Genomic DNA, 23,541 nt, shown 5'->3' with positions numbered 1-23,541 from the left:
TATCCTGGGGAAAGGACAATTACTGGCTTAAAGCACCCTGTCTTTTCTGTGGCATGCAGCTAAGATAAAATTAAAGTTACTCAGAACCAATATCAACATTTTTCCTCCTCAGCCACCATAAGAAATGATACAATCCAGATGTTACATACATGTTACTGCTAAAACATCAGGATTCAGCGGATTGGTTTGCTTTCTTACAACTTTGTTGCATATGAGGAGATTATATGGATTTTTATTGTCAACCATCAAACCTTAAGCAGATTTGACGGTTTGAGCTTTTGACGGTTTGAGCTTTTGCAGGTCAGTGTACGTCCAGAAGGGGTCATGAGTCCGAACAGTGATGCTGTGCTGGGTGTTGTTAATGGGAGATGGTTGTATTAGATTAACATGGCAGCGCGTTCATTTACAACTCGGAATAAAACGGAATGAAGCGGGTAGCTTTGGCTTTGGGCTCCTAAAAATCCCAAACAGCTGGCGGAAATTAAAAATACACAGAAGCTCTGGACTGAGAAGGATATTGTTCTTAGCCAGAAAAACAATTTGATGAAAAAGTAAAGGAAATATGAAGTACATATTAGTAAGGTCGCAATTGTTTGAGCTCCTATAACATTTTTGGTTTTTGCACTGAAAGGCTTTGCTTTACATAGTTGCTCTGTCAGGTTGCTTCTAAAACATTCTGATTTGTGACACAAGTTTCACATCTATAGCAGGTAAGATACCAGCTGCTTAATCTCTTTCCAAAACAGCCCACTTTAAAAAAATGTCCAACTTATCCCTTTAAGCTTTGCACAACCGTGACTGGACCTGCTGCAAACACTAACATTACAGGTGATGCAACAACCAAATGTTTCCAATGAATCCATTTGGTTAAGAATATATGAACTTGGTTTTTATGTTAAACTTGTTCATTTTCAGCAATAGGAAAAAAAATATACTGTCAAAGTTACATTACTTTAGCCTGTTAAATCCCTGGCATCTGTGAAACATCTTTTTTTTTGTTTAACAGTGCTAATTGTTTTTTCAACGCAAATACAAAAAATATGTGCCTTTTGTACATAAATATGAAAATAAACCTAATTGGAATGCAGCCTCACACAAAAATAGGCCTTCAAACAAAGAAAACAGCAACTATAGAGCCTCACAGAGTAGTGTTACATAAAATTAATCCTAAATTGGATTGGTTACACAAATAAAAACATAAAATACAAAATCAAATCAATAGTTCTCCAGACCCATTCCTTTAAAATTCACTATTTTAATTTAAGATTCATCTTTTTAGGTTCAAAATATGCTGACATCTTCAGAGAAAGTCCTAATTGAAATGTTTCCTTGTGTGACAACTATTAAAGCGTAAACGATGAAGGCATTTTTTGATTACACATTTTTTCCTTTTTTCATGACATTCTGAACGTTTTTTGCTATTGAGTTTAACTAAAAAATAAAGGGGTCAGGGTTTGCGTCAGCTCAATTTTAAGTCACATTTTTTACTTCTTCAGACTAAAACACAAACATGCAGCAGAGCCGGAGATGAGAACCAGGCGTGCAGTCTGAGCGACCCATGGGAGTCGGGGACGGACGGCCGAGAGTGCAGCTTTCTATCTGAGCGGCGCTGTGACGAGTAATAACTCTGAACTTGAATGTTTGCAGAGGCGTGCCCTGGTAATCCCAGTAGAGTAAAGCAACAGGCCGGGGTGAGAGGGGTTAGCGCCTCTCTGCAGAGCTGCTGTCATACCAGTCGGGTTCAGTCATGTGACAGACCTCTCAACAGTCGACTGCAAAGCACACTCGGGCGCAGAGCTGGCCGCAGAGACTCGGTGATTCTTAAAGCCGAAGCTGCAACGTGTCCTGAGTCTGATCTCCGTGGGAGGGAAGTACAGTAGCAACGTCCATGTTTAGTTTGGTGAGCAGAGGCTCTGGCTGGGTGGTTGGTGGGACGGTAAAGGTGGTGGAGCCTGTGATGTGCTGGGAAGTGGTGAAAGAGCGAGTCTGTTGAGTTCTGCTTTGGCGGCAACACCCCTGTCTAACGCGAAGGACGTCTAGCACATGCATTCTTTAACTGCGGGCTGGAGTGTGACCAAGTCCGCTCAATCTGAGCCTTTCAGACTAAAATCCAGTTACAGGCCAGACACCCAGAGCAGTCAGTGGGGGGGTATGCGCAGGCAGGGTGGCACTGCCAGACAAGAAGATATCTAGCCATTTCACACAAACTGAAGCTTTTTATTATGGAGGTAATAAATCCAGTGGCAGCTTAAACATTAAATATTATACTTACCACACTGATATTATAGTCCAACTAAACTGTCAACCTCCAAAACAGATTTGTGGACTTTACTTATTAACCTCCCATGTGCAGGACAGTCACAGGTATATTAGCTTTCAAGTGAAGGTTGCAGGTGCATATCTGCAAACGCCAATTTAATTTCCTCATAGCTTTTTAGCTGTTTAAGCATTATTTAACTAAAACACCTTGCTGCAGCAAAGGCAATTATATTATATTGACAAAATGCGTGTACGTTCTTGTAAAAGACATGCAACAAGATGGGTCCTGAACTTAGAAGCCTTTCACCTCAGTGCAGCAGACCCCCAAGACCCCTGTGCACCACATAAGAGTTGGGCTGTGTGAGTCCGGCTCTGGCCAGCCGACCCCACAGTAGCCTCACACACACTCAGGCAGAGCAAACACACCCATCAACCGCCAGGCTAGTGTGAGAGGCATTTCATCCCGCCATTTTTGCAGCGTAATTACCTTCTTTCTCTTCATGTAAAGGCAAAAAAATAAAAAATAAATAAAAAACCTGCATGGAAATCAAATAAACAGAGAGGGCAGAGAGGACACGCAACTCATTTCCTTTAATACTTCGATAAAACTCCCAACCGTTTTGATTGCAAACACCAAGTCTCGCACTGAGCTGAAGACCCGACTGTGAGATTTGATTCTCGAACAATGTGTGTTTTGAGCTAAGGCCAAGCGTTTTATAATTAAATAGCATGCATAAGCTAAAACACAACTCTTAAAACACAACCGTGGTCGGTTTAGAAATCACAGCCCCCTTCTGTGGACGCAGAGCAGCTCATTCGCACAAGAACTGAGAAAGTGAGAACATTGCTCTGAATTATCCAGGTATAAGATAACCATAGGGAAGTGGATCATAGTGAAGTCATGAAGTAAATTGATACTGGAGCTGTATAAGCCCTGGAGTCACTTTCCTTCATTTAATAAACAAGTGGTCCAAGCTGAGCACCACGGTTTAAGAGGTTGTTTTCAAATTCCAACTTGGGCACGGCTGGGAGCTTGTTTTATTTTTCCGCGATTTAGTTTAAGTTCTCAAATATGCTGCTGTCCTACTGCTCGTCTTACAGCTTCAGGAATATACACAGGCTCAACAAAAACAGCAAAGTAAGAAGAGCGAGGGGAGGAAATAGTTTTAGTGTTAGTTTGTGATGATTGCTGCTGAAATAAGAGGCGAACAAATGACGACTGTGTGCACTCTGACTTTAAATTTATTCTTAAAACTCCACTTCCCCATCATTGGCTCTGTGTGTCTTCATCAGGTTTGCTCTTTGACCTTTCAGAAGTCACATGTGTATACACGCTTCCCTCTCCTGAGAAAATCTACCTCGTTCTTTTCTAAGCCTCCAAACAACTTGATGGAAATCAAGCATTTCTTTTTTTTTTGCTGTTTACTGGATCTCTGAATGTTTTCCCTACAAACAAAATTGACCTTGTTTGTGAAGGACAAGAATCTGTAAATGTTAACACAACATTCTGGCCACCATGTTGGAAACCACCCACTTACCTGATTTGTGTTAGAATATCAGCTAATGGGAGAAATACAAACAAGATTGACGACAATTTACTTGTAAATATGCAGTTGTTTTAAATGTAATTATTTTTGCCATTTTAAAATGTGTGATTTCTTTGAGTTTTTTTTATCTGATTTATTGCATATAAAATAAAACACTGCTGTAAAAAAAAACTCAAAGACGTTTCTGTCAATTTCTGTCACAGGTGAACCTTTTTTAAGTGATGGATATTCACAGGTTTTGTATTTGTTTTGTTTTTTTTGCTTGTGACATATGGACAATAAGTTTGTGGAAGATGAGTGCACACCTGCAGCAGCAGCCTTTCGAAGGCCAGACAGGCGTCCCATCGGGCCAGGCTGGGGTGTCTGAGTGTCTGGGCCGTGGCCAGGCCCAGCTGGAGAACCCCACAGTGACTCTCCAGCGCCTCCCGACTGCTGCGGAACAGCTTGACGTAGGAACACAGCTGCTCAGGAGTCACACGGCCTGAGAGGAAGAATCACACAGGGAGAAATGTGGGACAATCAAAACAATTGATCAATCAGCATCAGTCAAACTACAGGTTGTAAATTTATTCTATACTGTGAATTACAAAAGCACCTTCCCCTGGAATGCGTTATTTTTGTTCTTTTACAACCTGTAATTTAAAAAGATTTTCAATTTGATTATAAGTAATGCACCTAACGGAAAAACTGCAGATTAATGAAATTAAATAAGGGAAACCCTGTTTTAAATATTCATAAATATATATATATATATATATATATATATAACTATAAAGTGGTGTGTGCACATGTTTTCATCACCTTTGCTTTGAATCATCAAATGCCTTCAAAAGCCACATATTCAGGTAAATGCTATCCTGTGGATAAGATAAGTGTCAAATATGTTCGTATAGCCCCCAGAATCAACATCAGTCTAACACCTCTAAGTACAACCAAGGAAGAGACAGCATGAAGACCAAGGAACTCTCCACACAGGTCAGAGACAAAGTGTGGAGAAATACAGATCAGAGTTGGGTCATATAAAAAAGTCCCAAACCCCAAACCTCCCACAAAGCACCATGACATTCTGTGTTAGACAGTGGAAAGATGATGCCACTGTCAAGAGAGGGTCATCCACCAAAACTCACAGACTGAGCAAGGAAGGCATTATTCAGAGAAGCAACCAAAAGGCCAAAGATAACCCACATGGAGCTGGGCAGCTTTTCTGCAGAGAGTATTTGTTCATAGCTGCACAGAGTTGAGCTTCACAGAAAGGTAATCAGAAAAGAAAATATTAAAGACAAAAATAAAGCAATATGCCAAAATGCATATTGGAGATACCCCAAACATGTGGAAGACATTGCTGTTGTCACATAAGACTAAAATTAAGCTTTCTGGCCATCAAGGACAACACAATGTCTGGCTCAAACCAAACACTTCTCATCGTGCTATAAACACTTTCCCCACAGTGAAGCACGGTGGTGGCAGGATCATGCTGTGGGAATGTTTTCCATCAGAAAAATACAGGGAAAGGAAAGGTGGATGAAGCAAAACAGAGAAGTATCAGACAGAAACCTGTTTGAGTCAACCCAGGGATTTGGGTTTGGGTTGGACAATGACCCTGAACACGCTGCTGAAGCAACAATCTAATGGTTTAAAGAAAAAACAGCTAATTAACCTGGGATGGTCCAATCAAAGTCCAGACTTAAATACAACTGAGAATCTCTGGAAAGATTTTAAGATTGCTGAACACAAGAAGCACCTAATCAACTTGAAGGAGGTGGAAAAGTTTTACCACAAAAAATGGGTAAAAAAATTCTAGTAACTAGATGTGAAAAGCTTGTGGAGACATGAAATGAAGCTATTCTCTGAGTGATGTTTTTTTTTTCTGTTCCATCTGTTTGGAAATGTTTACACACTAATTTTCAAATAACTAAGAAAAGAAAAAAAACAACCTATTCCCAAGGAAAAAAAAAGAAAGAAAAGAAAACCCAACTTTTATTAGCTATTGAACTTTGAGCTTATGCTAGAGAGGAATGTGTGACACAAAAACAGACCATAATATTGTCATAATGAGTAAAACCTCCAGAGGTGGAAAGAAGGAAGGAGCCACACATGTGAGTCCAGTCACGAAGCAATATTCTCAGTATGCAGCCCCTGTGTGTGGAGACTTACAGTTCCTATTTAATATGAGTCACTCGGTAGAGTGTGTGTGTGTGTGTGTGTGTGTGTGTGTGTGTGTGTGTGCACGCGCTCGTGCTGGAGCATGTATACCTACAGCTGAGGTGCAGCAACACTAGAAGTTCCTGAGAACCCATCTTGACTGTGACTAATACGTGTGAATAAGAGGGTTTTCTCACATTAGGCAACATAGAGAAACCGTACAGACAATGTTTAGGAACCCCTCTCCTGAATCTCCTCTAACTGTACCCCCCAGAAGATTCTCATAGACAAAACATAGAAAAGCAGAGACAAGAGCATTAAGAAGCCGGTGGTGGTGTGTACAGGGTGGTGGTCAGAGGATGAGAAGGACAGCGGGCACACATTAACTCTCCGTAAAGCCCACATCTTCATGTTGATGTTTTGAACCAGCACCAGATGTGGGAGTATTTCCTGTTGGAATACATGGTCAGTGTTTTCTTCAGTGAGGCCAAACACGAGACAAAAAGAGAAACAGACAAATGAGATGGGGCAGAAAGCAGCAGAATACAAAAATCAGATGACAAAATCAGCCAAAGTGTCCTATTTGTAGATACATATTGTTGTAATCATCCAGAGAAGCTGGAAACAAGAACCAAGCTTTACTGGGCTGATCAGAAAACCAGCCAAAGTCTAATTTCTGCAGTCCCGCCTGTTTGGAAACATACTTTCCAAAGAACAAAGCAAGTGTCTGCAAAAAAAGAATCAAGTTTCTTTCTGAAATGAAAGTGTTTTTTGAAGAATGAGCTTCAGTCCAGACACATTCAGAATACTGAAAAGCTCTATTGTGAACAGATCCAACCATAAAAGCCCTGGCAGTTCAACTAAAGCTCACTGAACTTGATGTGCCAACCATATTTCAAAACAGAACCAGGAAATGTATTCCAGCAGAGGACCAAATACAAGTTCGAGCCAGAATGGGCAACCAAGAGAGGGTCAAATGTAAGAGCAGGCTTTACAGCCAAAGCAGACAAAATGAGTCTGAGTGTGAAAATGTAAGACATCAGGAAAACCAGAGAGAAGAAAAGGGACACGATTATAACAAGAAGCCACACAAAAGCCTCCCCTTCACACACTCAGACAATCCTGGCCGAGCCTCTTATCTATGTCACTGAACTTCCCTAAAGACAGATTTGTGATTCCTTTAGCATCTTGTTGCCAGATGAAAAATGAATCTAAGGGAGACGATCTGTCAGCTGAGCTCTCGTTTCACACTGGGGTGTTTTTGCAGTGAGAGAAATACTTTTGTTTTCACTTTAATGTTTTATGAAGTTTTATAAAAAAAATGTTCAGTCTATTAGATAAAGTGTGCACACTTCGAAGGTATTGAAAGCAAATGCACCTCCTAACATTTTTTTGCATTTTATTCTCACGTGAATATGGCAGAAGGAGGACTCGGGTAGCTACGATTCTGCTCTTGACCCAAGATGGTGAAGAGAAACCTGAACCTTTAGGCCATTTTATTGTTCGTCTGGGTCTATTTATAGCAAGAACACCCATAAAACATGGCACATTTTCATTCTTGACTGTAGGAACGGCTTTAGCTGCTGTCTATTTCGGCCGGATAAAAGTGGCAATTGAGACGTGGTCACGATCAAAGTCTTGGACAATAAAATGAACAAACCCTAAAGATTTAGTCGTGTTACAGGCAGATGACTAACAATCTAGGTACACAGGTTACACAAAGGGTAAGTGATGTCTGATGTGAGTGTAGGGCTGAGTAGTAGCCTGCCTCAGCATTTGGACAGACTCATAAGTAATTCTACTTGGATGTGGGACACAGGAAGGTTGAGAGACTTATTTATGCACTCCAAAAAGGAGGAATGCCCTAAAAGCTTTTATGTGTGTATTTGTGTCGGGCCCCTTCTAAAGACTCTACTGAACATTACAGCTTACTGCACCGGGGCATGGCCAAATCCCTCAGATTTCATCTTGTCTCTGTGTCAAATAGTTAATATAGCTGTGGTTTACTGTCAGAAAAGCACAACCAATTATTTTAAGATTACAGCTTAACAATTGTTTGTCTGTTGTACTTTGTCTTAAGCCAGACTCTTGGCAAAGAGTGCAATGTTTCAAAATAATTAAGGGAATCTGATTCACATCTATGACAATTTATCTGCGAGTATAAATCTGTGTGCTAAATGTGCTGCAAATTTATGCAAATGTTGATAAAAATCATTAAATAAATGTTTCCTCATAGCTGTGAAAGAATATGATTAAGACGTGGACACAATATGAAGACATTCTTTGGGCTTGATACAAAATGTAATTTCTCTCAGAATAAACAGCTCAAGAAATCTTCTGAGTGTAAACTAAGGATTAACTGGAGCACTTCAGAGAACCATCACACTTTCCTGTATACTTGCGTATACAGTGGGAATTGTACACATAACATCTAACAGAAATTGACTGAAATATTCTGAACTGGAATTTTTTTTAATGGAATTGGATAAAGTCAAATAAAAAAATGGGCCATCTTTGTTTAACAGAGCTAAAAGGTACAGTTAAGAGTTTTTTGGTATTTTTTAAAATTGGGTTCTGTGAGAGGGTTGATCAATTAATAACTTGCTTGTTGTAGATACCTCTTTGAATGACCTCAGTTTGAAAAATTTGAGTTTAAATCTGACCAGATTGACAAGCTAACAGTTAGTCCAAATACAGCAAAGACCAAAATGGATAATTGCTGTCTTAAAACAGCATCAATCTCATAATATGAACAGTAGTTCAAGAGAATGCCACTTTTTGAACTTTTACACTGCCATCAGTTTTGCATGACACTGTTACTCTGGTAAAAACACATTTCTTTTAAAAATGCATCAGGCTGAGCTGGCAATACTACAGCTAGCTGCTGCTGCTATTTGCGCTTGCAACTAACTATCACGTGAACTGAAAAGAGATGCCTGTGAGTGTGTGTGTGTGTTCGTTTGTCTGTTAGACGATAAACACTGAATATCAACAGTTAATTAACTTTTGGAGTCAACTTGATTCAAGATGGCTGATACAACTTTGCAAACAGAAACATTGCTATAACTTAGTTCTACAAATATTGAGCTTATCTGGTAGTAGCGGAGGGTCATCTTCATCACACACTCAGATTGCTAACAGACCATGCAAGATCTTTGTCTAAAACTTTGGCAAGCAAGGTGGCAGACGATATGAATTCAAGAAATCATTTTTATTTTCACCGTCTCTCTCTGGATTATCATAAACTGTTGAAAATCCTTACAGTTTCTGTGAGGGTGAGAATCTGTGCCAATCTACAACAAGCTACCAGAGTGAGAACGAGCGGAAAAATGTTCCCCTCTTATAAAGTTGGTTGGCGCAGAGTAAGGTGAAGCTTAGTGTTTTGTGTTACTGGGTTTAACTTGGTCTCGGGGTTTGATGAATTGAGAACTTCGTTGGCGGTACTGTTGTGCAGGGAATTTGGGAGGGGGAGGGACTGGTGGAGTCTGATCTCCACCAGTCCCTCCAGTTGGGTACAAAGGTTCAGTGTGCGGGGTCTTACAGTGCCCCCCCCCCCTCTTAGCAAAGACATTAGATCAACAAACTGTCAGTCAGTAGGTAAGAACAGCTTTAATTCTCCTCTTTGTTGATACAGTCCTGATTTTATTGTCAGTCTTAGATGCTTTGTTGTGCATTTGTTTAAATAAATGTACAAGGTGGCAGTCATTAGGAATTACAAAGAGTGCCGTTTATCCCAAAAGTGTGAAAAGAAACCACAAAGTGTAGTTACAGATGTTTGACAGGTTGGTTGTGTGCGCTTATAGGAGTGTGTGTGTGACCTCCAGCATATTACAACCTGCCTGTTACGAGAAGACCTTTTTTATCTCACAAAATATAGGAGCTAGGGGACCAAAACACCCCTCTTTTGTGCCAGATGTTAACCTGAATATTAGGCCTCTGTGTGTGTGTGCATGCGTGTGTGCATGATTGTGGGAGTGGACTATGAGTATGAGAGCAGTAGTATAAAGGTGAATGTGCGTGAGGATGCCTGTGCACGCATTTGCCTGATTTTTGCGTGCCTTCACGTATTTTTATCCCTCGCTTCAACCCCCTCGCTTCATTAGCGAACAACAAAAGTTTTCCAAAAGCGGCGTGTGTGCGAGGGAGCCCGGTGTGCGTTTGTGCGAGTGTGTGTCACGCAGCCAACATGTGGTTCAGATTTCCTCTGAGGCCACATGGGCAACTACACAGCAAGGCAGAGAAGTTAGATCTCAGTAGGAAGCGCTATAGTCCCGCTCCAAAACACTGCAAAACCAGCACATTATTCTCCTTCAGCATGTGGATTCCAACATATGAGGGTTTCATGTGACGCAAATGTTTCTGTTTCATTTTATGTGTATTGTGTGAATTAGTTTAAAGCTTAATGGGGATTTAGATATGTACTCCATTAGTGTTGTTCTTACCCATGCTCATTTTGACTGGCAGCTTCTCCTTACTGGCTGCCTCCACCAGGTGCCTGCGAACTTCCATCACGGCCTCTTTGTGTTTACTGGTCAACATCACCTCCCACAGTGACCTTGCCGTGGATGACCTGAAACGAATGACAATCCAACAGGTACGTTTAGTCCAAAGGGAGAGAATAAAGTGGGGTGGAATTTGTTTTGTGGTTTTTAATGCTAGCAGGATGAGCAACAAGTAGTAGTGGTTGTTTGTTCACGAAGCCTCATGCACGAACACAAAAGGACGACATGGGCATGATTGAACGCTTGTCTCGCTGGTAGAGACCCTGGTAATTGGGGAGAGGAGATGCCCCGGTGGGACGGCTCACAGGAAAAAGTAGAAATTAGCAGAGGGAACATTAGGGATGTCATCAGTCCACCTAAAAAATGTCTGCGTGCCGACATTCCTCAGAATGAATCAGTGCTGTTCTTACATTGGAATTAAAGCCTAACAGTTTGGAGACCAGCACAACTCCTTGGTGCCATCGCAGGGCACAACTCAGTCCCTCATCTCATTATCCGCAAGGTTATGAAACACACCGATCCACATCTCTAATGGGAGAACAACAACAAGAACTGTGTCCAAGACAATTACCGTCTGCCATCAGAAAAACAGCTTTCCAAAACAGAATCAAAGAGTGTCACTGAGGACTCTTATCAGAAAATCCATAGATGATGGCAGGTTTTCTTCAAGGTGGCTCTTGTGTCAGACTGTAAGCTACAGACACATCTTGTATCTCAGTCTTAATAGGTTTTTTTCCCCCCAATCTTGTTAAAGGAACTGACACATTGCTGTTTGGATATTATGGCAAACATTTACCATGACAGCTTTACAGACGAAACAGAGATCATCTTTTTACTCTTAGGAACTCAAGATTGAACAGAAAGAATGAGACAAAGAAAGAAAATGAACCAAGGACAAAATAAGAAAGGGGAGGGAGGAGGGACCTCGTTGACAAATCTACTCCGTTTTTCTTTTTTGTCTTTTTTTTTTGTTGTTTCTCGCCTTTTCTCCTTTCTAACTGCTGCCATGTGTTTAATATCAGATGTAATCTGTTCCAGACCTCGAGCTGGGGAGTAGTGGGCTCACACTGGGACACCCACCATCTTCACACTACAGCTAGACATTACAACTTACAAACACAACGTACCCCGAAGAGAAGTTTAGTTTGATGTAAAAACTAGTGTTGTGAAAAAAAAATCTGTTGGTCAAAAATCACTAAATAAATTAGTTTTTTAATAACAACTTGCTCTGCTCAAGTTGTTATTGAGCATTAAATGAATTAGTGCACTGTGACTATTAGTCAAAAACCTATGACAGAGGGTCATTTTAGTAAAACACCTCCCCTTGCGTTCAATGATGTATTAGAAAAACGATGATTACACAAATCATGAAGTCCCCTCATGCTTGCAATTGCTGAAATACCAAAAGTGTCGTTTGACCGGGACTTTGGGAGGCAGCCCTGAGTGTGTTTGTGTCTGAGGATGTGTACACGCGCGCATCTGTACATGTTTGCACACAATCCTGCGGATCTGCGTGTGTTCTTGGAAGTTGGAGGGCCTCTGACAAGTGTGGATGAAACATGGTTCTCATTTGGCTGTGTGCCTCCCCCCAAAAAAAAAATCCTCCAACAACAACGATAGCTTGCACTCCCATTTCTGAGTCAACTGGTCAGACGAAAGTGGAGGGGGGGTGGTGTGAGCTGGACTGAGGGGCGGGAAGGGTGAGGTTTATATTGGCAGGGTGTTAGAAAGGCTCTTTAACCAGTCAGAAAAGTTGTTGAGAAACAGCTCTACTCTGGGATGGGTGGGCGGTGTGGGAATCTGGTTTGCGTGTGCTCGGCCATCTGCGCGGTTGTGTTTAAGTTCTGAGTGCAGAGTTTCTCTCCCTTGTAAAAAAAAAAAAAAACACTGCTCACACTCAGCTGAAGGGGGCACTCTTGCTCTTGGCCTGTGAAAGTGTCCTCTCCTCTTTGCTTTGACAGGCTGAGTTGGTGAGTTTGGAGAGTGTGAACAAATTAAATTTCATTAGATGTGTAATGAGTGTTGTACCATTAAAAAGCACCTAAAATCAAATGCCAGAGCTTAAAGGACAATATGTGTTAAAAAAAAGAGCACACGTGTACCCATTAAGGTACCTCCTACCTCGCTGAGAACATTAGTGAACGTGGGAGTGTGTGTGTGTGTGTGTGTTTGAGGGGGGGGGGGGTTTCTGTTCCTGGCAGTGTGATGCAGAAGAAAAGAATGAATAAAATCATTCTGACTCAAGTTTTCTTTAATTTAACCCTCATCCTGTAGCCCCACATTTAAGAGTTTTTAGTTTATAAAATCAAAGCCGAAGCAGCGGGTTTTGATTTTGGATATGACTAATGAAGAGTAAGTTCAATTAGGAAACTGAAAAAAATTAGTTTATAAGATCTGAGCATTTGAGATTTCAGCTGACATCACAACATGAGAGTTGTGAATGTGTTTTATTCGAAGACAAGGAAAAATAACAACTCTCTTGTTTCTGGGATGTATTGTCGCTACTCCTGAAAACTTCCAGTAGGATGTTGTTAACAACATTCAGTGAGTTTATTTCACCTAAGAAAATACTTTTTAAGAGTCTGTATATTGTACAGGAATTACAAAGGTACCGTTTCTAGAGTTAAATGTAATATTTAATTCCTCATTCCCTTGAATAGTGGGTGATCATGTAGTTGTTTGTGTATTTGTTTGTCTGTTAGCAAAATATCTTATGAACCCATACATAAATTTCAATGAAACTTTGAGAACGTAATCATTGGATGTACATCTATAACTGATTAATTTTTTGGAATCAACCCAATTTAAGATGGCTGATACAGCTAATCAATCTTATCTAACACAAAATTGACTATGACTCAATCAGTTTGACAAGTACTGAGCTTAAATGTGGTGTGGTAGTAACTGCAAGTCACCCCCAACAAATACTTTAAAAGAGGCAACAACATTAGGTCTAGGTGGTCTTTAGTATAAGCTGTCTTTGATCACATTTAGTCATCCCAGGTACAAGTAACATTCATAAACTATTATACACTTCTGGTCATCAATAAACTACAAAAGCACACTAACCTACAGTCCAGTGTGCAGCTTCTGATTAGACAAGAGCTTTCCAAGCAATTTACATCTAACAGAACCACACTATACTGTACAGAAACAGGGGACGTGAGTAACTTTGCTACTTGGTTAGTTCATTTTGAGAGTTTAATGGTGAACCTTCAAGGGATTGAGGACGAGAACCAGACCTGGCCTTGAGTGTCTGTGTGTCTTGGCAAGAAGGCCAAATGACCTGGCAAATTTACACAGAGAAAATGAGGGAGAGGAAGTCCACAGTTAGAGAGGAAATCATAGAAGAGACGCATCAAAAAAGGAGATGTTGCCGGCCAGTTAGCATTCCTTGAGTTTTAGGGTCAACACTAAGTATAGAACAGTGTAGCTTTCTAACTCAAGATATTCTTGACCTACGCTACAAATAAATCAGTAAAACCCATTTTTATTGGAAAAGTCACGATTTCAAACATCAAATGCAGTTTGCAAGTCTTTAAAACCCATTCTTTTTTTTTAGCTATATGGATAATTTTTTAGTCAGCATTGCCCGTTGCTGATGGGTGCTTGTCAATTCATTGATCCGCCAAATCATACCCCCACTTCAGACATTTCGTATATTAGTCCAAAACAGTTACCACTTCATACTCATGCACTTACCAAATGCACGTACTCCATGACCCTGCACAATACTATATACCATAACTGTAATGTGCTCTTTGTAATAAATATTTATAACCAATAAACATTCTGTGACAGCAATTACCTGCCTCGTGCACGCCCATAATGAGTCAGTCACGGTGTGTATGTGAGTGCCAAGCGATGAATAGATGGTGATGTGTATTAATTTGCATTGATACATTTTGTTAACTGATAAATGTCCCACCTACCCCTGCAGCCTGGACACAGTGCAGAGCCTTTTCCCGTCTGCTCCATGGGAGATTTCCTTCCTGAGCTCTCCTTATGACACCTGCATCAACATCTGACAGGTGTGCCGACCCCCAAGTCAAACTCCCCATCTGCCACAGTCACTGTTGCCATGACTGGGCACCTGATGGCAGAGCAAACAGCTCACTTGGGGCTTGCCTTGATAAGAGTAGTGGTATTGCACCAGCAACCAAATGAGCAACAACAGGTCTGTGACGCCCTTAGACATCCAGGGCTGCTCACACACCATACTAAGCATGAATACATTTTGTTTATCTTTGCTGACAGCTGAAAAAAAAAAAACTGTCCTCCTGCAGTCACTCGGGTGCAGCGTGTAAAGAAGCACCAGATACAGACTCTCAGTGCAGGAGTACTGAAGAAGATGCTGCTTATAGAGAAAACACAACCTATGCTACAGAAGAACATATTAATTATTTTAGCGGCTTATTGCCTGATTTATTTAGAACTACATGTAAAAATTTCTTCTGTCTTGAGATCCAGGATTATTCAGAAAACCTCTGGGGCTGCAGCTCCAAGGTGGGTAGCTTACAAAATGACTGCAGAGGGTTCTGTCATACATATGACCTCATTTTACTGTACTGTGCAATACTTTTTTTTGGAAATACATATGATTCTCACAATGAAAGTCTGCCAAATCTCTGCACATGCTTCAAAAACGCCAGTAAAGCCAGGGAAAGAAAGACAAGAATAAAACATAATCTGGATATGCATCTATAAAATGCACATATGAAAAAATGGCATGCATTTCAAACAAGGTACAGTTCGAGACTCTTTCTGAAATGTAGACAGATGGGTAAAACATGTGAGAACATGAAAGGATGTGGATGGAGGAGTGTTCTTCCTCTCATGTGTCTTGGCAAACTTTACCGTTTCAAATGAAAGCCAAAGCAGTAGAGGGGCTGGAGGAGTAAAGCACCGTCTTTGGGGAGAGGGCAATCTAAAGACTTTCTAAACAAATCCACAAACACCTTCCGAAACAATAAGAGTTTTCTGAGGTGGATAAAAAAAAGAAATCAAACCACACAGCAAAAGACAGCACACAAGACAGAAAAGGTTATGCTATCTCTGTCTTGATGGGAACATGGAGTACAAGGTGTTCAGGTGAAAGTAATCTACTTGATTTATGAACTGGGGGTTTCAGCTTGAGACACCTTCCACACTCGAAGAGAGAACAGAAGTGGACGATGAATGAGACAGACAGAACGAGAGTGGTGAACATATGGACGCGTCAGCTCACAGACTCAAACGATACATCCAAATCTCTGCGTCTTCAAACAAAAACTTTTGACTTGTACCAATTTTAGTTGCAACCAACAGCAGCTGTGAGGGAACGCCAGGAAAATTAGTTTGATGGAATGTTAAAGCAGCCAAACTGTGTTCCTCTTGCATACATATGGCAATGGTTAATCTATTTATATAGCATGCACGTTTTATTACATGTAAACTCAATGTGCTAAACATAAAAAAAACACCATTCGCAAGAAGAAAAAAAAAACAAAAAAAACAAGCAGCACAGATGACAAGACCAAAAGTATATGTATAATTTAGAATCTTGCTCATTCAAAGAGACAAAAACACAGAAAGTGGTAATATAGAATATGGTAATGGAAAGTGATATTTATATTAGCTAGAAGCCAATGTTTTGGATCAATATCCCGTGTTACACAGTTCAACCACTGCTTGTCCCACGTTCAGGGGTTAAGGGACAATGATCTTGTGGTTGCACAACAAAACAAAAAGCCATAGCAAAATGTCACTACATTGTGAATGTTAGGAAATGCCTTCTGTTGCAGGCCTATTTTACTTTCTCATTTTACAACTGATGTTAACAACTAAAACAACACAGTCACTACTCCACTAATTGAAGCTTATCGTTTCCTCTTCTCTCTTCTATTCAGATTCATCCGAAATATTGTACTTTTTCACCTCCTGAGACCCTGCATTCTCATTTGAGGATACTGGCTTTCTGCTGGAGGTTTCTTTCCACTGTCGCCTCTGGCTGCTCAGGAGTAGGGAATTGCCACAAAGAGAAGATTTACCGTAATCTGCTGTCTTCCTTAGACAACTTTTACCAATTGGCATTAAATAATGTACTGTATGTAAATGTATTTTATTAAAAAATTAAATTCATTGTAATTGGATTAAAATCTGGATCAGAAGCTGTTAACTGGATTATAATTTAGACTTATTTTATATTTTGTATAGTGCCCTAAGATGCTATTTGTTGTGCCCTTGTACTAAATAAAATGAACTGAATTGCATCATTATGTATATATTTTTTGTTTTATTTTATTCAGCTAAGACCTGTAGTCCTTATTCAGGAGTATTTATTCTTTTAAATGAAAAACAATATATATTTATCTTTTTTTCCCTACTAATTCTACAATTACTAACTACTAATTATTCCCCGGTTAAAACAAACCTTACATTGCATAAGTGCCCCTGTATGGAAGCATTAGTGTGTAAAGATAGAGCAGAGTTGTTTAGCCAATGAATATGATGGAAGGGTTCATACAGCTGTTTCAACCTCTGTTCCAAATCCAAGTACAAGTAAAACAATTTGAACGGCAAGAAGCAATAATAGAATAAATACTGCCACTTTCTGAAATGTCTTTCTTCTTCTTCTTTGTGGGGGTTTAAAAACAGCCTCAAGTGTCTGTTATTTCTTCTTTTCTCTCAGCACTTTACCATCTCTGGTGTTACTTACTTTTCTTCTTCAACTTCCACCAAAATCAGTATGCATGGCTTTTTGTTCATGCTCATATTTCCCGGCTAAGACAGAAATAGGTGTTTTTCCTCCTCCGTGGTGGTGTGGATGGAGCCTCTGCAGGGCAGATTTGAGGAGATGATAGTTGCCTAAAAGTGTTTTTTCATGGCAGGGTGTGGTCGACGTCTCTGCCTGGCTCCGTCTCAGCAGTTCCTGAGGCAGACCTAGAGCACCTCGACCACCCGGACTCCGTTCTGCCCACACCGCGCGAGCTCCCACCACACCAACGAGGTCCAAGGCGGGCAAATGACAGGAGTGCATGGTTCAGTCTGAGACTGAGGGGAAACTCTGCAACCTCTGCCAGTGGGGTTCAAATGCTCTGCTCTGGATGAAAAAAGGGCTGTGAAGCCAAGCACAGCAAATTACACACACTGGGCTGGAAGGTACCTGACCACAAACACAAACACACACACACCGACATAAAGCAGCACTTCCTTATTATTGTTTTTCATTTAGCAAACTGTGCATCCTGGCAGTATTTTATGGCTAAACAAGAATGCCATAATGTAAGAGTGAAGTAATAAACCTTCTTCAAAACAAAATGACTGCATATGCAAGCACACACACACACAAAAAAAAAACTTCTGCCGGGCAAGATGGCTGTAACCACAGAGTGAAAGTCAGGTTGTAGGATATGGAATATTCTCACCAGGTTATGAAAGACAATACAACAGTAATTGCTAAGTAACTGTGGGGTCTCGCCTGTAGAGCTAGAATCAACAGCCACCCACAGAATGTTTAAGGCACAGTAATCTACAAAAATATCCTGGATTTACCGAGGGAAATATTATACTAAAAAGGTTCAAATCAGGTCCACACCTAATGTTTAATGGTTTAAGGTGGTCTACACAACAAAACCAATCATAACACTATATGGTCCAGGCTAAAAATAGCTCAACAAATCTTTGGTGTATAAACATCCAGTAACGGGAGGCTCATTATGTAGAGTCAGGATGGTTTAGTGCTTTGTACAGTTCAGATCATGCAACGAAAATATTGTTTTTTTAGACCTTTTTTTTTGTCACTTCAATGATTAAAATGCATAAAAAGCACATCGTTTAAAACAAGAATATGCAAAGCAGTGTTCTTAACGGACTGAAGTGAATGTCATAAACTGCTCCTGCAGCGAGCTGTGCACTTGAAGGCAGTTAAATATAGTGGGGAAACTCTGGTGTTCTTTCTTGTTCTGCCTCGGCAGCACTTCGGTCTCCTAAGCATCTGTGATAAGGCTCAACTGGGCCATCTGTTCAGCGATAGCACAGGCTGTAACGCTCCTGCTGATCCGGCTGGCTCGGATCAGCTGGGTATACTTCACACAAGCACAGCCACCGCTGTCACTTACATATTCCTGTCAGCTACATTTCTTCATCCGTATGTTTGTCTGAACTGATCGTCTGCTGTAAATGTTGTTTCTTGCAGGGATTCCAACCTCTTTCTGGAGTATCTCTATCATACATATGACCTATTCTCTTCAATGATTAATACAGTAATGCATATTTACTAAGAACAACTACAAATGCTTGAGAATTGTATTTAGAAAACACAAAAATGGCGATAACTCAGTCAGTTTTACAGACACTGACCCAAAGTTTGATGTGGTAGTAGCTGAAAATCACCCCCAGCACATATTTCAAGCACTACTCAACGTGCAATTTTTTTTCCTTAAACTTTGACCTTTAACCTGTTGGAGTCAACCCTGTTTGTCTGTTAGTAAAATATCTTATCAGCCACTGGACAGATTTCAGTGAAACTCTTGGAAAGTAATGTTTGGATGTACATCTGCAACTGATTTATTTTTGGTCATCTTAATTTGATGGGTTGCCACAGATAACTGACCTTAACACACAAATGATTAATTAAAAGCATAGACATTGAGATACAATTTGACGTGGTACTAGCTGAGAGTCATTCATGACACACTGCATCACACATTACATTATTTTAATATTTACTCTATTTCTTAACATAAAGTGATCTCAGTTTAAAACTCTGGTAGAAAAGGCAGTGTGTGGTATGCATTCCTTCCTTCAAGGAATTCTAGGTTTTTAATTTTATTATGTTCTGTGACCTAAAACCTAATAATTAAAAAGGCTTTTCTTTACTTTTTTTTATACTAAGACTGATCATGAAACTACCATGGTCAGACTAGATGAATGACAGCTTCAGCCACAAATTTTTTCCTCCAAGTCAAAGTCCTTTCCTCCAGCGACCACATAAAGAGACAAACCCTGGGTGGAACACATGATGTAGAATTAAATCCTGCCATGAACAACAGCCGAACTGCAGGCACTGAGCACATGCACCTGCACAGCCAAAACCAGAGCACTGAACTTCACTGAACAATTGGCTCCTCGCGCTGGTCATATGCCACTTATCCTACTCAGCTGGAGAGGTGTTACATGAATGTCAGTTTGTGTACATGTCTGTCTGGCCAAAGTGTGAAATGTAAGTTTTCGTTTTGTCAAATAAATAAAAGGGAATAAATCTTCTGTCAGGAGGTGGTTACAGCAAGGTATCTGCCATGATTCTTAGCAAGAAAACTCATTCTGGGTGGCATTTTAAGAACTGGCAAGCTCTGGAGACAAGAAAGCGTCAAGAACATTTTGTGGAAAAGTTACATAATCAGAGTCTCAATTAATCTAACCTGCATGTTTGAAAAGAGCTTAAGAAGATGAAGTAAGGAGAGAAAGGGCAAAACCAAAAAAACACACATGAAAGCTGCCTTTAGTGTAAAAATTTGAATCTGGATCAATTTGTTATTGCCTCTGCCAAGGAGGTCATGCTTTCAGTAGCATCTGTCTGTCTGTCTGTATACAAGATTACTCAAAAACTTATGAAAGGATTTTCAGAAAATTTTCAGGAAATGTCAAACATGGGACAAGGAACAAGAGAGTATATTTTGGTGGTGATCCAGTCAAAGGTCAAGGTCAAAGTCACAGATCAGCCCGTGCTCTAACTCTGCAGCTGTACGTCTTCGATAAAGGGTGATCACTGTTGATTTCAATGTGATGGGGTCAAAGGTCAAGGTCACAGATGACCTTGGACTTTATGCAACCATGTAACAGAGTAAATGAAACTGCACAGCTGGACACCTCTTAGGTCAACGGTGATCATGAATGATTTCAAGGTGATGGGGTCAAAGGTCAAGGTCACAGGTAACATCTTTGTTACAACCTTCTCTCTGCTCCTACATGTGATCCTTCTGTTTTCGGTTGTGTCCGTTGGTTTGTTTGTCTGTCTGTTAGCAAAGATCAGGTAAAAACTAATGAACAGATTTGGAGGAAATTTTCAGGAAATGTTGGGGTTGTTACACACAACAATGGATTAGACTTCAATGGTGATCCAGATTATAATCTTATGTTTTAATCACATTGTGGCTTTGACAGAGGTTTATGGCCTCTGAGTGCTTCTAGTTCTTTTACAATTCATGAGATACTGATCTTATTTGTGAGGTATATATTCATGAAATATTTTAATGGTTTAGTGGCCAGTCATTTGCGCCCATATGAAGAAAAAGTGCCTTGGTCAGGGTTAATAAAATGTAAAAATCATTTTCTGAAGGTGATATTATAACATCTATTTCACCAACTTTGTGGAATTTGGTTCTCTGATGTAATTTAATTTTAATTTATCTCTCAACCTTCTTGAGACAAATACATAACTTTAAATTTGATTTCTGCACAAAAAAATATATTTTCAAAGCAATCACCAGTTTCATTTCTGTTTGCTTTTTATTTAATGCTAGAATAATGTAAGTGAAAGTTTTATTTGCCACTTTTAGATATAAGTAGATATGAACTTAAAAGTACAGCAAAATCCAACTTCCAAAAATCTTTTTTTTTCTAATTATTAGCAGAAAAACAAGAAGTGATTATATAATCACTGCCAAACGTTCAGTTGTTGTTAAGTACTTACAAAACCATATTGCAACAACAATTATTTGTTTAAAGTCTCTTTCTGTTTATTGAACACCAGAGGTATTACACATCAAGCCTGATAATAACCAGAAACGGTTTTGCACCAAAGAGCGGTTTTATTTTATCTGAATATTATCAAGACTGTGGACTATTTTACAAATGAAGGTTGTCTGTGATTTTTCTTATGAATAAGACTATCAAAAATAGCATATTAGCCACAGAACAAAGCAGTTATTTTGTGATGCTGTACTGTTTCTGCTTCTATTTTATGTCTTGGTTGATCATAAAATTACACCAAAGTCCATATTTCAAAGTTAGAGCCTTTAGGAAGTAGTTTGGAGTAATTATTGTTCTTTTTTTTCTTGTTTATTTTATGCAGCTGCCAACTTTATGATAGACTGACGTGTGCAATTTTTTTCTTAAAACAAATATTTCTCAAAATACTTTTTAACTGAATCTCATCAGTTGTCATTTTGATAATGATAAGCTTCATTTTTCACCAAAATTGTTGGAGATTTAAACAAATTAATCATCCAGATTTGTGCTGTGCAATAAAATGTCAGTGGCGTCCCATCAGCTCAGCCTGCTGTCAGTCTGACTGCAGGCTGCAGGCTGCATCGACACCTGACAGAAACTTTAGGGCTTTACTTGCTGGAAATGGATAAGGTGGACTGCAAATGATCAGAGTGTAATACAGTGTGTTCAGGTTTGGATTTGACTTCTACATGTCAAAACTACCGTAGGTCAAAACTCTTGAAATGGAAAATTAAATGAACTAAAATAAAGTGAGAAACACCATCCTAAAAAACAAACAATCAAAATCTTAATCCAGTTGTCCACCCTTAAGTTGTACAAAACCTTTGCTGCATTTTTATTGTGATTGTGAGGGACTTAAGTATAGTGTATCTGTATATTGGCTGGTGAAGACCGCTATTGCCATAATTCTTCTTAACAAAGGAGTACAAACTTGAAATACACTTACTGGTTCTGCGCAAGGCAGCCAGGGGCCAGGATGTTCTGGGAGTGAGGGGTTCGCTGAAGATTTGTGAGCTCCAATATGTCCACCTGGACATCAGTCACATGACCAGGTAAGAGCTTTAGTACTGTAAGAACCTTCTCAACCAGGTTGTCTCCATGATGACCAACAGCTCCTGTAGAAAAGTAAAAAACACTTAATGATGTATCAAAATGAATGTGTCTTTTAAACTATACAAACACTGACGGCTTCAGTGATTTTCAATGCAGAAGAGTCTTAACAGTGTTATGTTACATAAATATAGATCTGGTTCTACCTGTAAGATCCATTGTTCGGTCTACAAATATGATGGATGCTTTATTAAGAGCAGTCTTCCTTCTGTTTTTTGCTTGGGTGTGATTGGCCAGTTCCCCTGTGATGACGCGGCTCATTGGACCCACAGCAAAGGTCTCTTCTCTTGTCGCTGTGATCTCAAACATAAAATTTAAGGCTGAAACTAAGGATTTGACTTGGATCTGCAGCTCTAAAGGCAGTGAGTGCATGTCCACATCATTTAGGCTGGCAAACTTCTTCTTCTCGGGTCGTTTTGCGTTGATCGTCACCAGGTCCGGTGAGAGCAGAGGAAACAGGTGTGCGAGTGCTGGTGTGACGATCAGCTGCTGGGATATAGGAGCAAAGAGCACAGGAGCATACATAACCTCTGCCGTGTAGTTCATATTTCCCATCCACTCGCAGAGCTTCTCTTCAAACTGCTCAAAGACGGGGTTACCGTCCATTTCTGCCGTGACTTTGTTGGCGAGCAGGTGGGCAGAGTGAGGAACCGAGGTGAAGACAACACAGTACTGAAAGTGGCTGACAGATATGATGTCTTTGATAATATCGACTGTTCTCCCCTTTAACAAAGTGCTCACCACAAACACAGCTTTGGGCTCGTTCACGCTGCAGGCTTCGAAGCTTGAAAACTGCTTTATGTTTCTGGCTCCAGCCTCCAAGAAGGCAGCAGCCCCTCCGCTCCAGTGAAGAGCCTCTGCACACCCGTCATCCATAAAAACTACAGCTCTCTTAACCTTCGACTTCACTTTCTCCCACGCCTGGAGTGGAAAGTGTGTAAAATCCTCGACTGTCGACATTTTAATAATCAGCAGCGACAGCTAAACGCAAGAAAACAGCAAAAACATCCGACTTGTCAGCTAAAGTCGCTTCATAACAAACACACTAGTCTCTTAAAGGTGACGTGGCAAGTCGCGCGTCGCAGGATAAAAGCGTCACGCAAACGTTGCCGTGGTAACTTAAAGCAAAACCTGGCCGAGTGATGCTGCTGTAAGAGCTGTTTAACGCATGCTTTTTTATGTGATGTGCTTCTGTACTGTCTAAAATACCTTCAAAAACAACGACGCAGTCTAAAAATAGAAAATGCACATAACTAGAATAGCTGCTCTTT

The 23,541-nt window shown here is 40.1% G+C and overlaps 1 protein-coding gene across 1 annotated transcript in view; it reads right to left on the bottom strand.

Annotated features, from left to right (window-relative positions):
- scfd2 (sec1 family domain containing 2) overlaps positions 1-23,343 on the bottom strand; it is a 120,711-nt gene extending 97,368 nt beyond the window's left edge. Inside the window, exons 1-4 of the mRNA XM_037974139.1 lie at positions 22,417-23,343; positions 22,107-22,275; positions 10,391-10,518; positions 4,112-4,287 (exon numbers count right to left, since the gene is read on the bottom strand). Coding sequence (XP_037830067.1) covers positions 4,112-4,287; positions 10,391-10,518; positions 22,107-22,275; positions 22,417-23,230 — 1,287 coding nt within the window. The 5' untranslated portion in view covers positions 23,231-23,343. The remainder of the gene's footprint in view (positions 1-4,111; positions 4,288-10,390; positions 10,519-22,106; positions 22,276-22,416) is intronic.
- Positions 23,344-23,541: the final 198 nt, after the last annotated feature.

The sequence above is a fragment of the Kryptolebias marmoratus genome, linkage group LG24 (genome assembly GCF_001649575.2).
Source record: "Kryptolebias marmoratus isolate JLee-2015 linkage group LG24, ASM164957v2, whole genome shotgun sequence".
Taxonomy (NCBI): domain Eukaryota; kingdom Metazoa; phylum Chordata; class Actinopteri; order Cyprinodontiformes; family Rivulidae; genus Kryptolebias; species Kryptolebias marmoratus.
This window is presented reverse-complemented; position numbering and strand designations above follow the sequence as displayed.